This window comes from Amaranthus tricolor, chromosome 13, assembly GCF_026212465.1.
Source record: "Amaranthus tricolor cultivar Red isolate AtriRed21 chromosome 13, ASM2621246v1, whole genome shotgun sequence".
In the NCBI taxonomy this organism is placed as follows: Eukaryota; Viridiplantae; Streptophyta; class Magnoliopsida; order Caryophyllales; family Amaranthaceae; genus Amaranthus; species Amaranthus tricolor.
The window spans coordinates 9,107,140-9,123,178 of NC_080059.1; the positions used below are offsets into that span (position 1 = coordinate 9,107,140).

Genomic DNA, 16,039 nt, shown 5'->3' on the forward strand with positions numbered 1-16,039 from the left:
TCAATCAATTTTGATTTAATTAAAAAATAAAAAAAATTATTTCATTTTATTTAATGTAAGCGCAACAATATAGATTGATTAATTTTGATTTAAATTAAAAAATAAAAATGTGCAAGTCGCACAAAATGTGTTACAAGACTTAAGTCAAGTCGTATAGTATGTGCGACTTCACCTAGGTTGAGTTGCACAATTTTCTTTATTTTATTAGAACGGAATTAATCGTTAATTTTGTTATTATTAACATTAATTTATTCATATTAATAATGTTATTAATTATTTTAGGTATAATGAGATTAATGATTTTTTTTAATTCAAAGAAATTTAATAATTAATTGAATGAGTTGAGAGAGTTTATGTTAGAGAGATGTAAGAAAAATAAGGTTTAGCAACAAAAAGTTAAAAAGAGTGAAAAACAAATAAGAATCGAGTAAATAATTGATTACATATCTTAGTGAATCACGATTATTTGAAATAATTATAAAAAGACAAAAATAAAAATAATTAAATAATCAAAATAAAAAAATAAAAATAAAATTATAAAAATGATGAACCTATAGCATAGTGTCACATACAAATAATTTGAAATTGATGTAAATTACGGTTGTTTACCCAATGAAGCTCATAATTGATGGGCAATATGAATCATTTAATCATTTAAACAAAAATTGCCTCACATATACATTAAGTGTGCTTGGTAAATGACTATTAATTGGTTAAAGAACGAGAAAATGTTTTTAATAAATGACTTTTTAAACCAATTAAAAAGTTAAACTTTTAAGGTAAAACAAAAAACTACTTGGCTTTTAAACCAATTGTTTTTTTAATAAACAGTCAACAATTAAGTCTTGATGTAGATGACAAGCATTTTTGCTAATTTTCTTAATAATAAAGCCTACCTTTAAAGAGTAAAAATAAACTTTTTTTTTTTCACAAAAACCTCTAATCTCTATAACAAAAATTATAGACTAATACTTTTAGCCGATTAAATCGACCAAGATTTATAAAAACACAAATTCTTGTGAGAGACGGTCTCTTTTAAGACCATCTCTAAATGGGTAAATGGGTCGGCCCATTATATATTTTTTAAAATATTGTAAATAGGCATTAAGAATCATATAAGTAGACATTTAAGATATTAAAAGTTGGTATTAAGAATACGGTAAGTAAGCATTAAGGATAATGTAAGAAGGCATTAAGAATATAGTAAGTAAACATTAATCTTTAATGGATTGAGCTTGAAATACGTCTCTTAAAGAGACGGTCTCTCAAGAGACTAGCTGTTATGAAAATATACTAAATAGCTTGAAACCTTCGACCATAAGTATTCAAAACAAACTCGATGACCCGACTTTATTCAACCTTATACCTTCCACAAAAATAAATTAACAATTATGTAAAATCCAACATCAATACAAAATTTGATTTTAAATCGACTCAAAACATCTAACTCAATTGAATGATTCGAATAAACACCTTTACCAACCAATAGCACAATCGCCCTTTGAATAGTTTAAACTTTCATTTGCCAAACATAACATTAAACTTTTATTACTAGAGAAACTAAAACAAAGCATACTCGGACAAGAAAAATCTCCCGCTGTTGAATCACCCAACAATCTTATCATCTTCCTCAACTTGAAACTGCATTCTCCATTGCCACTTTCTTCCCTCAAAATTTTGCAATTCTTCAAGATAAATGCTTGTATGATGAAACCTTTACTACCTTTACTTTGTTAAACAATCTGAAATGTACATGTACATCCATCAAAGAATGGCTTTAACAACTTCTAAGCTTTCTGAATTGCCATGGCACAAAACCCATTGTTGTTCTTCTCCTTCTTCCTTTTTCAATTCTTCTAAGCATTCTTTTTCACTTCCAATTAAGTTTTCTTCTATCAAAACTACACAACCCAACAAAACCCCACATTCTAAATCATCCCAAAACCCTCCAAAAACCCCTTCTTCTGCTCCTTGGCTCAAGAAGTGGCCTTCTATTGACCCATCTGATAATTCAATTGATGCTAAATCGAGTAGTGAGTCGATTTCAAGGGGTAAGTCTTTGGAAAATAAAGGGAATAGTGCAATTGAGAGGATTGTTCATAGATTAAGGAATTTAGGTTTGGAATCAGATGATGATGAGGAGGAAATGGGTGAATTTGATGAGGGTGGTTTAAGGGGTTTTGAAGATGAGAAATTGGGGGATTTGTTGAAGAGGGATTGGGTTAGGCCTGATACTATGTTAATTGAAGAGGGCAAAACTGATTTTGGGTTGTTGCCTTGGGAGAGGGAGGAGGAAGATATGGGGGAAATTGGGCAGTACAAAGATAGTGAACCGAAGGCGAAACGGGTTGTTAAACCACCTACATTGGCTGAATTGACTATTGAGGAGTCTGAGTTGAAGAGATTGAGAGGACAAGGAATGGTTTTGAGAGACAAAGTTAATGTACCTAAAGCTGGCCTTACTCAGGCTGTGCTGAAGAATATTCATGATAAATGGAGAAAATCAGAGTTGGTTAGGCTTAAATTTCATGAAGATTTAGCTCATGATATGAAGACTGCCCATATTCTTGTAGAGGTATACACAACTATATCTTTGAGTATATAACATATTCTGAGGGTTGAGTTGGTTCCTTGACATGATATCAGATGTCGTAGGTTTGAATCTCAACAACCCCTCGTTTTAAAGTGGAATATTCAGCGTTAGGTCTGCATCCACACTTCTAGCCAAAGGCTCTCGTATGAGGGAGCGTGTTAAGAGTATATAACGCGCTAGGTTTGCATCCACACTTCTTGCAAAAGGGCTCTCGTATGAGAGGGCGTGTTAGAATATATAACATATTATGAGGTCTCAACCATCAGCTTAAGCTTTCGGTTGAGTTGGTTCCTTGAAGCTATCTGCTTAATACTTCATGCCCAGGTTGATTAAGATAAAATCCTAGCAATGTATTGTTTGTGCTACTTGATAAAAGATTGATCTAGATAATTAATAAGGATAATAGTGATTAACTGGCTCTGTTTTTTGGTGCTTAGAGAATCTTTAAGTGAGTGGAAATGACTTGTATGGCTTGATCTTCTTTTTAGACAATTTTGTGTCATATTTATGTTGATGTAAGGTATTTACATGTATAGCTCATTATTATGTTGTTTAAGTATTTCAGAAAAAAAAGGACTCGTAAATGGACATATGATGTTGCTGGGCATTTGATCATATTGTCCCCATTTTGATCACCTTATTTTTATGTTATTGAACTTATTATCTCTCAAGTGATCTTATTTTTCTGAATTTGCTGGTCATATCTTCTTGTTTTTCTGTGTCTGTGTATCGGAGCCACTCATTAAATTCTGGTCATATCTTCTTGTTTTTCTGTGTAAGATTGTGATTTATTTCAATGAGTCACCGGTATTCAAAATCTTATTCGTAGTTATACGATCTTCTCAATTAGTGCAATTATAACCTTAAGATGCTCAAAATTGTAGGTAGCAATATTCTCTACTTGGTTGAAATTATTTGTTATTGACATCTTCAAAGGATAGTGTTACTTTCACTCATTTGCTTAGTTTACAATAAACAACCATTTAAGTGCTTCAGTTAGTTTACAGAATACTAGTGAAGTACTTGTGATGAATTTATGTCTTTAGAACATGAAAAATGCTCCTTTTGTTATTCTCTTGAACAGTGCCGGACTGGAGGATTAGTTATATGGAGATCTGGAAGTGTTATGGTGGTTTATCGGGGAGTTAACTATGATGGGCCATCCTCTAAATCTATGGCAAATACAGCTTCTGTAGATATAGCAGTAGCAGATAGCAAAAATGCTGCAGGTGCATCTCCAGAAACCGTATCCACCCAATTAAATATGGATTACGGTAGGAATCTGACTGCAGAGGAAGCTGAATACAATGATCTTCTGGATTGTTTGGGCCCTCGTTTTCTTGATTGGTGGGGGACTGGAGTACTCCCTGTTGATGGTGATCTGCTTCCTCAAACAGTTCCTGGTTTCAAGCCACCCTTGAGACTACTCCCTGCCGGGGTGCGTTTGGGATTGACTAATGCTGAACTGACCAATTTGCGGAAACTCGCCAAGTCACTTCCTTGTCATTTTGCACTCGGTATTAGCTCTCCCTTCTGCTGTTACAATTTGTTTGTTTACCCTTCTGTTATTTGACATCAATACTACGCTGGATTGTGAAGGTAGAAATAGGAATCATCAAGGCTTGGCAGCTGCTATAATTAAGCTATGGGAAAAGAGTCTAGTGGCAAAGATTGCTGTAAAACGTGGAATTCAGAATACTAACAATAAGCTCATGTCAGAGGAACTAAAGGCATTCTTCTTTTCTAATGTCATTTGTTTTCTTTATTTGCCTTTTTTTTTTCTATTAATTGTGTTGTGTGATTGTGCCTGTGGTTGTTGGTGCTTCTATTGATCTCTATCTATATGCTTTAATCTTTCACGTGACTTTTTCTGTTGTTGGTAAAGGACTGTACTTCCGTTACTTCTATGGAAAAAAACTACATGCTTGAAGTCCTTGTTCATAGGTTTTGAGTTTCGACCGTTGGAAATGTTTCATTTCATGATATGTTACGCATTAGATTGAAACTCCTAAGCCTTTGTTAACTTATTCCTGATTGGTCGAAGAGTTTACAAGTTAAGAACAGTAATGTTTCATTTCATAACATGTTACACATTAGATTGATGAACTCCTAAGCCTTTGTTAACTTATTTCTGAATGGTCGAAGAGTTTAGAAGTTGAAAACAATAATAGTTTCTTTTTCCCTAAGACTCAAACGTGGATAATCGCATCAAAGTACAAAGATAGGATGTTGTCTCATTTATTTCGCAGGCAAGGGTGCAACATTTGCTGGTGCTGATGCTATGTTGCCAGTGTGTATTTATGCCCTGGTTATCATGTACGATGCAAGGATGGAGGTAAGCTATGGAATATTGAGAATGTGTTCTATCTGGATGCTTTTAGAATAGTAGGATTCTAATTGACTAGTGAAGCAACAGTCTTTGCTTGTACATTGTGAGCAGTGTGACAATGCATGTGTTTTTCCTTGCTTTGAGAGCCTTACAAAAGGGATTGAATCTGCTGCATAAAAGTTGATTGAAGGCAGAAGTTAAGTGGAGGTTGAAAGGGGCAGGTTTGAGAGGTCTAATAGTAGTGACGTTATATGTGGTAGTTGCATGCCGGAATTACTGATAACTTCTTGTAGAACTTGGTGTGAGAAATTAAAGTTAAAGAGTGGGTCATAGGAAAAGGCTATAATAAAGATATGAGGCCACCTCCGCCCTCCTAGGAAAAGCTGGAGATAAATGAACATTTTCTCGGCTAATAGGCGTATTCAAACAGGAAAAGTGGGTCAAGGCCTTCACCTTATTAGGTTGCATTCCACATTAGTCTATATCTCATTTGATATGTGTTTGAAGCGACATGAGCACGTCGCCTATCGGGGTTCAACATGCGTTCCGAGTAAGTATGGATTGAGGACGGGGTGAGCAATTGAGTGTATTAAGTTCCTAATATGACAATTGTCTTTAGAGAAATGTGTGCTGTTATGATTGTCAAATTAAGTTTTTCTCAGTGAGAATTGGCAGTTAAAACATCACTTTGCTATATCAAACTTGTGTCTAGACCATAATGCAATATATCACCTGCATCATCGTGCTGCGTACAGGCCACGACAAATACGAGACCATCCGAATTGATTACAAAAGCCGTTTTGCCACTGTTACCACGAGCGTGGCCAAAATTGCATGGTTGCATTATGCAATGAACTGGTGTTTTGGATATTTGGCTTACGTAAGGGTAATTTAGGTAACTTTCATGTTAGGGAAGACTTGAGAAATAAGTTAGTATTAAGAGGTAGTTTTATTATAAATAAGGGAAATTAGAGAGTCGTAATTATGCAAGAATTCTATGGCCCGTTTGGTAGGTGGTAATAAACGGTGGTAATGGGAATGAAAATTAGTGTAATTTTGGATTAAAAATCTCTTGGCTACCTTGATGGCCATGCTTGTTCAACTTCAATCATCTCATTTTCTTCATAAATTAATTCCAATGCATTACTATTGGAAGAGGTAGTATTAGATGGTAATGGAAATTTGTAAACAAAATGACTTTTTTGTGATCAAAGTTTCATCACCATGGGAATGACATAGAACTTTTGATGAAATTTTACACTATAAATCATTCCCATTACCAGCATTTAGTACCACTAACCAAGCAGGCCGTTAGTGGGTGGGTTTTATACTCATGGGAGATCTCAAGCTTCTCGAATTACTTCTATCTTTTCTTTTATTACTTTCAAGCTTGTAATCATCCTTTAATCTTTAATATTATAATTTCATTTCTGTTTGTCTCTTTTAATAGTTTATTTCCAGTTTTGTATTTAATTCAATTAGTCTAGGACATTATGGTCTAGATATAGAGCAGGATCCCGATTTTACCTTCTGTGGGTTGTGCAGTGTGATTCTCGTATGACCAGATTATATTAGTGGCCACATGTGCTCTCCAAAGGTACATGACAGGGAAAGTGTGTTCTAAAAGTTGAGTTGAGTTTTTTCATAAATCATGAGTTCATATTTTAATCTGAGTGTGATATCTGAAAATTTTGAGGGCCCCTCATGACTGTGAGGGTGGCAGTGGCCACCGAAAAATGTTATTTTATGGCAGTGAATGCTCACTTTGGGAATCGGCTCAGAACAAGTATATTCGTTTCATGTACTAAAACTTAGGATCAGAATTACAACACCACCTTTCTCGATTAAAACGAATTCATTTCAATTGTAAATTTTGGGTAAAAGTGTCATTTACTGAGTTTGGCTAAGATCCATCTCTTACATTACGAGGAAAACAAAAATTTCTCAAAATCCCAGGGCAAGGCCTGAGTACACTGTTGAGACTTGAGAAACACTGAGGATTTGAATTAATTTATATAAGCTTGATGGAACAAGTCATTTTAGGGGAGCAGCACCATAGAAAAAAAATCACTGCATTACCAAGGAGATGAAGCTCAGTGAAGTTTACTTGTTTTCTTATCTATTGATGCTCTGAGACCTGACTTACCAATGTACATGGAAGGACGGTGAGTCAGAGTTTGTTTCAAGTCATCTAAATAATTTCAAGACTGATATGAAGTGAAATAGAAGTGCTTCTTTTGCACTGTTAACTTTTTCCTCTTCCCTTCGTGACTTAAAATCCATTGTTCCCCACCTTAAGGCTCAAGATAAATTGATAAACCTTACAAACATATGTCCGTGCTAGTTGCTGTTGTGGTGCAACAAAATTGATGCATTGACCACTGTAATGAATATAGTGCAGAAGCAACTAAAACCGCTTGGTGTGTTTAAGTTCCACCTGATTCCTTTACTATGTATAAACTTTTCATTCATCAATTTGCCATTTTTGTTTTTTTTTTTTTTTTTTTTCCTATTCTAAAGGTTTCATAGGTATTGGACTAGACTTATGTTTTTATGAACGGCAAAAATGCCAATGTCTTAGTCCCAAAAGATTAAACTAGACTTATTCGTTTATCAACTTGTTTATGTATATTTAAAGTATTTAGCATTTCTGTTTTGGATAACAATAATTTTTTTCAGTTTTCCGAAGAGAACCCTTTATTTCAGACTATCTTTCATGTGTCTGCATTTTCCAATGTGTTTGCTGCTACGGACAGTCAAAGATAGTACTGAAATTGCCTAATATTATCGTTAATAAGAATATTTTGGTTAAAGATTTTTTTTGAGCATTCCTCCAAGGGTGGTTTGTTAGTCTATATTTCTTCCATTTGGTGTTGCATATTGTCTAAATGGATCACAAGTTCACAACTAGTTTATTGGTGTCATCTTAAAGTGGCGGGCAGCTAAATTTTATTAAGTGTTTGGACAAGATTTTGTTGATAGTTTGTCTTTGTAATTTGGTAAAAATACATTGGTTGTGCTGCAGACACTCACAGGAGGCACCTTGTTGCTGAGAAACAAGTTTTTTATCGTTATATATCGTGGAAAGGATTTCCTTCCGAGCAGTGTGGCTGCTGCTGTATTAGAAAGACAGGAACTTACTAAGAAGATCCAAGATGCTGAAGAAAATGCACGAACTGGATCATTTGAGGCTAGTAGCTCTCATGATGATGATGAATATGCTCCTGCTGGTACCTTAGCTGAGTTCTATGAAGCCAAAGCAAGGTGGGGCAGAGAAATATCAGCTGAAGAACTAAAAAAGATGAGAGAAGAAGCATCTGCTGCTAGAACTGTGAAAGAAGTCAAGCGAATTGAGCACAAGTTAGATCTAGTAAGCATCTAATCTCCCCTTTTAAGTTGACTAAATTTAATTTGGAAGCTGTTGCAATGGATGCAAAGAATTGCATTTTTGATGATTCATATACATATTATTTTAGTTGTCTACACTCTACAGTCACATAAACTCCAAGATCTATTTTCGAGTTGAATTTTACATCTGCATTGCTTTTTTAAAATGGAGATTATCTCATCTCCATCTTCTTAAACTGCCAGTTTTTGAACTTCAAATTGATGGCATGATTGGTTCTCTCAGTGGTTTAGAAGTAGTGAGCTTCTTTACAAATTATAAAAGGAATACATTAATTGATCTTGAGGTTAACTTTTTTGATAAGTAATTCATTATTCACGTGAAAATATTGGGTCTTGTCTCTCACAAAATATGACATTGGAAAATAATGCAAATCATAGCAGGTTGATAAATGTGAAAATTCAAATATTTTGTGAACTAATAAGCAAAAACCCATTATACATTTCAACATTTCATCCCAATTTTTGTAGCACTTTTGCCTCTCAACTTTAAGAGTTTCCTTGTCTTCATGCATGGTTCTTTTTGCTGGGTTAGAGTGCTCATCGATGATTTCATTTGATTCAAGTCTAGCTAATAACTGTTGACAAGTCATTTAACACTTATACTCAACTTTCTATCAAATATTTTTTTTCATGTTGTAATTCTTTTCTCATTACCATGATTGTTTCTTAAGAAATGCTTGATCGATTCTTCTATGAGCATAAGCACTTTTCCACACTTTGGTACAACTAGTGTCTATTGTTTGTGTTATGAATAGGCTCTTAATTGCTAACATTGTTAAGTTACAACTGATGTGAGGTTCATGTTGGCGCGTTAAGCTACTAAGGTCTATTCTAGTTTTGTTAGATACCTTGAATAGACATAATAACATCCTGTTACTAACTAACTAATTAACAAAATTAATTATTTAATATATTAAATCGACTACTAAAATATCATCCTAAAGTATAAAATATGTCACATGAAAATATAAACAAGAATTAAAACAACATACTTCCTCTGTCCTCTTTGATTTGCATCCAAGAGAAAGAGGGTAGTTTTTAAGGATGTGGTAATAAATGAAGAGAGAGAATGAATTGTGTGGATGAAATTAAAAGAGAGCTTAAATGTATGGATGAGATTAAAAGAAAGTGGTGGGCCATCATCAAAAAATAGAAATGATGCAAATTAAGTGGGACGGACTAAAATGGAGAATGTTGCAAATTCATGGGACGGAGGGAGTAGTAGCAATATATATTTATAACAATATGAACAAGATCAAAATAACAATATATATTTTGAATAATATGATAATAATATTATTATAATAATATCCATACTACAAATTCAATCGAGTTTACTAACTTACAAAAGTCAATCAGACTATCAGAATTATTAGGCCCTAGTTTCTAAGTTCGGTAGATGAATAGCATGTGGAATCTAACTGCGTCAACCATGTCATTAAGGAAAAATTATTATGACCTTCATACCCTATAGAATCAGGAAAGATGATAATATGGTTGTTTTTAGCAATATACCATTTTTAACTTTCAAAAATTTACATTCATGGCCAGGCTCAGTCGAAGAAGATTCGAGCAGAGAGATTATTAGCAAAAATAGAAGCATCAATGATCCCTGTTGATCCATCTGATGACCAGGAAACAATTACTGATGAGGAAAGGTTTACATTTCGTAGGATTGGCTTAAGAATGAAAGCATATTTGCCTCTTGGTGAGCTTTTCCTTGTTATTCCATTATGTCCATTTTACTTTTAGCAAATTATCAGAGTTAGTCGAGCACTGTTATAGAAACGTGAATTACAGTATCTGTCATTTTATAGGTGTCCGTGGAATTTTTGATGGTGTTATTGAAAATATGCATTTACATTGGAAGCATAGAGAACTTGTCAAGTTGATCACCAAACAGAAGACCCTTGCCTTTGTGGAAGAAACAGCAAGATTGCTGGAGTATGAGAGTGGCGGCATATTGGTTGCTGTAGAACGTATTCCAAAGGGTTATGCTCTCATATATTATCGCGGAAAAAATTATCAGAGGCCTATTAGTTTGAGGCCTAGAAATCTTTTAACAAAGGCAAAAGCACTAAAAAGATCAATTGCTCTGCAACGGCACGAGGTTTGATTCTTTTGTTATAGTTTTGTTCTTTTAACTAATTACAATAGTTCTGCCCAAATTTCATCATTAATTTTCTATGTTTTCCATGTGATGATGAATTCTTACAGGCCCTCAGTCTACACATATCTGAATTGGAGAATAACATAGACCAAATGAAGAAGGATATTGTAAGTATCAATCTCATCATTTAAAATTTCTTGGCCAAAGTTTCTTAAGGTCCTTGATCGAGCTAAATCTTGTTTTATTTTGTTTCTCATTGAGTTTTGAACTCATGGCACCAACTTTCCATCGGTCTTTCCTTTGTCCTTTAATCAAATATATCTGTGACTGTGTTGTAATAAATTTGTTTTAAGCTTGTCATATATGCATGCCATTGCTCTTTTGCTTTTTAGAATTTTGATCTTTCGTTGTAGACAAAAATGCACTGCGTGTGCCATAAACCAATGAACGTCACTATTTTTTGTATAATGCAACTTCAAAAGTAAAGAGACCATCTAGGTTGTTTGTAGGGTTATAAAGCCCACAAGAATCTACATAAGAGGTGTCAAACGACGGCCTCCTACTAGCTTAAAAAGTGATCACTGAGGTCACCTCGTTCTCACTGATCTTCTCCTGCTCTTGGTTCATCCATCTGAAATTCGTATCATATTACGATGTACACACTTGGACATTGACATCTTTGTTGAAAGTTTTTTCAGTTTATAAGGAGGTTGAAAGTTGAGATTCCTCATATAAATTTACACGATTGATCTCACTGCTATGTTCTTATAATATGCATGTCCAACATTAACTAAAATGCATTTTGTGGACGAATAGAGTAATCTTGTAACAAGTTGTCATCCTTAGAAAAAAGTTTGGAAGTTGGGTTAAATCTTGTTAGTTTTCCAATTTAAATGTCAGTTTTATTTTGTGTCAAACTTTAATTCGACCATTAGATATAGAAGAAAACATGCTTCAATTTGTTACAAAATCAGAAGATCCTTGTGTAGCTAATTTGATTTTGGGGAAATTGTTAAAAATAAACCAATTTTTGCTCGATCCGCTGAAAATAAACCTAACTATTGTTGATTTTTAAATAAATCTACCTATTCGGTATAATTGCTGAAAATAAATTCAACTTTTGTTTATTCTTAATTCTTGACTTATAAAGAAACTTTGAAAATAGTTATAAACAATAGGTGGGTTTATATTTAGCAAATATACTCAATTGGTGGGTTTATTCAAAAATAAATAATATATGTGTTTATTTTCAGCGAATCAAGCAAAGGTTGATTTATTATTGTCTATTTACCCTATAATTTTTTTTTTTTTGAAAGAATTTACCCTTTAATTTTTAATGGTGTCAGAAAGTAATTTTAGATTTTTTAGGCATACTTTAATTGTGACCGTAGAACTGTAATGATAGAAATATATGTCCAACGTTGATCTAAATTTTATCTCAAAAGTCAAACAGTTCCTTTAGTTTACTTGAATAATTTCACTAACATTCATGTTTTGTTTATAGAAGGAAAGTGATAGTTGTTATTGGAGGGAGGGCTAAATTTAGTGCCACTCATCTTATGAACATTCATTTTTACTTTGTATTTATTGTGATAGTCATTTTTTCTTTCAAATAAATGTGTTTTTTTTAACTATAATCTCATACATATATGCAGGGGGATGGTAAAATTGGAGATGGAAAAGCCTCGAGCTTAGAGTTTGATCAAATTTCAGATTTAAGCCAAGTGAGACATTTTACACTTCAGCATGAGAACATATATTACTTTTATTTCTAATCTTTTGGTCAGAGTAATTTTATGATAAGCCAGATCAATGTAACATAAATCGCAAGTTAATTCGCTTTTTGAATTCGTGATTCGCTCAAAATGACCTTAAAATAGCCCAAACGGACCATGATTCGTTTTTTTGATTCGTGATTCGCAATGAGATTAGTGAATCATGTGACGGTGAGCCATTGTGGAGAGGATAAAATTATTCAGAATAAGCTCCAGAACGGATGGCCTAGCTTGTGACATTAGGTTTTCACATGTTTATATTACGTTTTCTTGTCTATATTGCAGAGTATGTCAATGATTTACTCTGATTTTGGTGACGAGGAAGATGATGACGCCAATTTTTCAGATAATGATCCTGTTGACTTCTCAAGTGATGAAGATTACGATTAATATTTCCATTGAGGAATTCCGGAACCAATTGTCAAAATAGACGCCATTGCTGAAGTCTCAAATGAAGGTAAGCAGAATGTTGTAGCCTAAGCCTCCTTTGTTCCCGTGCATATCGCTTCTGCGACTTTTTCATTTAAAAATCTTAGCTGATGTTGCTGATTGTTTAGTAGTTGAGAGTTTTTATATTTATTTTTATTTATTTTTATTTATTTTTATTTTATGCTATCACTTAGTGAATTCTTTTTTGCCTGTAGTAAATAGAGGCGTTCAAAAATACCGGATCCGAGTTATCAGATTTGGAATAATTTATCGGAACCAGATCATGAATTTTGCTATCCGAAAAACCGTATTTTCAGATCCGGATAGATCTGGTATCCGGTTTTGAACATCCCTAGAGTAACTACTGAAACTGGGGACATGGAGTTTGAGTTTCCATATCTGCAAAAAGAAAATTGAAAAAAAAAAGTATATTAAAAAAACCTCTTAAGACACAATCCTATAAGAAAGAGTAGTGATTTAATGCTGACTAAAGTTAGTGCATGCATTGTACTTTGTTACTGAAATCCATATTTCAATATAGCTTGTATTATACTCCCTTTGTTCCAGTCATTTAGCATCATTTGCTATTTAGGTTCGTCCCAATCATTTTGCATCCTTTTTATTTTTGGATTTGAACAACGACCCACCACTTTCTATTAATCTTAATCATACATTTTAACTTTCTTTTACTCTTAACCATACATTTTAACTCTATTTTAATTTTATCCATACAATTCTTTTTCTCTTTTCATTCATCACCAAATATCCACCTTTTTCTTAAAAAACACCGTATTTCTCTTTGATGTTATTTCATCTGTTGTGTTATTTCTTAAATAACACTTCCCTTTTCTTTCATCCCAAATTAGTTCTATTGTTACTATTTTTGGCATGAACCAATCACTTGTTTAGTATTTCTTACTTTTCTCCTTTAACCCATCTTTTTTTTTCTATCTTACTATTCTCTTTCCTTTTATGGCCCACATGCCTACTACTTACTAAGAAAGTTACATGACTATCTGTATCCTTAATTAAATAACAAATGATAACTACACATCAACTTACCTTCTAGAACTAATCTAGGGCACTTGGAGTATATTATTTGTTGATTACATGAAATATACATAGATTTTAGTGCCTTTATATTGCATTGTTATAAGTGAGAATAGAAAAGGAATAGGGAAGATAGGAAAGAGGGTATGTGGCCTTACTCCATTCACCATTGTGGCACATTATTAACCATCACATTATTCACCATTGGCCTTACTGATATTGGATGCCAAGCTGGTAAACATAGCAAATATTTTCACAAAAGTATGAAGGCTGCTACATTGTTCATTGTTGTATGGTTTCTGTGGGCCATGTTGTTATTTGGTGTGAGATTAGCACAACCTCTTAGGTGCTAGTCAAGATAAGACAGAAATGAACAAGGGAATGAAGATTTATAGCTTATTAAAATTTATGTTTTCTTCATAAGAAATTCTGTCAAAATGAAAAGAAAATGATTTCTTGGTTTAAGAAGCCTATTAAATAATAGAGAAATCTAGAACTAGGAGACTACAAAAAAAAAATTGTTTTCACAAATATTTTTAATGTCTATGAAGCTAAATGGATGCGAACTAGCTTAATTGGTAATTTCATGTATTGTGATACCTGTAACCTGGGAATAGAGATCAAATTTTGCCTACCATTTCCTTGTGGCCGTCTCTAGAACCGAAAAAGTGTTTGAACCTAATTTTGAAATAAAACTATATGAAACAACACTTTTGGAAGGATTTAGTTGAGGTGGGTTAATTTATATCATTTACATAGGTAATTAGTTGGTGGCAGTTTGAATGGGGGTGGTAGGGGCAAATTCGAGCTATTGTGTAGGAGTATGCGATTATGAAGTAAGAATGGCGTGCAAAAACTATATAAGATTTAATTGATGCTGGTAAACAGATACTTATAGAAAATGTAAAACTCGTCCTATTTCCAAGCATGGAAAACTGAAGAAAAACTCCCCCGCAATGAAGAGAAAACTTGTATTAAATGTAAGGGCATACATAAAAATTTAGTTTTACATAGTTCTTCTAAATCGGTAATTTTACTTGGATTAGTCGTAACTAGTGGAAGTATTCATTATAGTGTGCACTGTCTGTCGGTTCTTCGTGTACCGATCTTATACTACGTATGACTGATTACATTGAGAGTAAAAAGTGGTAACGTTTACCAAAAGAGAAAATGAGGCAAAATCACAATTCATGCAGATTACCAAACGTGTTAGTAGTGTAAAATCACATGAACGAAGGGAGTATTATCGATTACATGTTAAGAATCCTGTAAAATGTATGATCGTTTCATGCATACTTTTGATGGGTAGTTTTTGTATTCTACCAACATTATTTCAAGTTTTATGAATGCAGTCGTAACGAGAAACTCCAAGGGCATGATATAGGTGACCTTCATATTTCGTTATAGGCAAAAGAAACCTAGTAGTCTCCTCCCTCGCCCCTACAGAAATCCCGGAAACACCCTCTACTCCATGATCAACCAAATTTGTTCATTATTGCTGTCTACAGATCACTCTTTTGATTCGTTTTTGTTGTTTCTGTTTTAAATCTGCAGCATGACACGGAGATTGCGGAGCAGGATGTTTGTACGTGTATATACGAGGATTGTGTTCCTGTATGATCGTGGGAAACCTTCTACAGCTTTATGGTAACCTGATCTGTCGTGTGCATTCCTGGAGATTTACTAATGTACATCTCCTTGATAGTGTGACATGAAAATTAGTTAGCTTGTCCTCTTTTATTAGCAATAAATTAGCCTATGTTTTTCTCCAACAAACGCTCTTTTCATTCGGGGTCATTATGCCGTCGTTAGATTGGTATGCGCGAGTTTATCATCTTGATTCTTGATATTGTTGCTATCAAAATATAAGTATGAGACAGAGTAAAGAGATAGTAAGAATTACCTGTTTTGGGACCTAGAGACCCCAATGAAAGACATTAGGGCTCTCTTAAGTTCAGTCTGAAACTCGATCAACCCAACCCAACCCAACCAACCCGTCATGGGGCATGCGGGCCAAAGTCCATCAAATAATCCGATTCGGTGTCTGGTGTCACCCAATGACATCACCTGTATAGAATGAATACCCTTGAAATTCACTAAATGAGGCAAGTATTTTATGTAATGTCATATCCATCAAATTACTTTATCTAGGATTCCAGCAATTTTCTCCCAATTAGAATTTAAAAATTAAGATTGGACAACTTAAAAAAGAGGGAAAAAGGTAACCTACTTATAAGTTTATAGGAGGTTTACTACCAAATCAATTGGTAATAGTAGAATTTACTACTTAAAAGTTTATAAAGTGGTATACATTGGATGTGAGATAATTCACATGTGGACAATAA

General features: G+C 33.7%; 1 protein-coding gene across 1 annotated transcript; it reads left to right on the forward strand.

The window, feature by feature from the left end:
• The first annotated feature begins 1,535 nt into the window (after positions 1-1,535).
• On the forward strand, positions 1,536-15,590 carry LOC130797663 (CRM-domain containing factor CFM3, chloroplastic/mitochondrial). Its single transcript, XM_057660364.1, has 10 exons — positions 1,536-2,575; positions 3,678-4,110; positions 4,193-4,323; positions 7,948-8,292; positions 9,882-10,038; positions 10,148-10,440; positions 10,548-10,607; positions 12,096-12,164; positions 12,501-12,672; positions 15,249-15,590. Exons 1-9 carry the CDS (start codon positions 1,748-1,750, stop codon positions 12,603-12,605), a joined length of 2,421 nt encoding a protein of 806 aa, XP_057516347.1. The 5' UTR covers positions 1,536-1,747; the 3' UTR covers positions 12,606-12,672; positions 15,249-15,590.
• Positions 15,591-16,039: the final 449 nt, after the last annotated feature.

What these genes read in the sequence shown, in the direction of transcription:
- LOC130797663 (XM_057660364.1), top strand. Translation starts at nt 1,748, where the DNA reads ATGTACATGTACATCCATCAAAGAATGGCTTTAACAACTTCTAAGCTT. An exon ending in TCATGTCAGAGGAACTAAAG is followed by an intron (nt 4,324 to 7,947) that starts GCATTCTTCTTT and finishes GTTGTGCTGCAG; the next exon opens with ACACTCACAGGAGGCACCTT. An exon ending in TTGCTCTGCAACGGCACGAG is followed by an intron (nt 10,441 to 10,547) that starts GTTTGATTCTTT and finishes GAATTCTTACAG; the next exon opens with GCCCTCAGTCTACACATATC.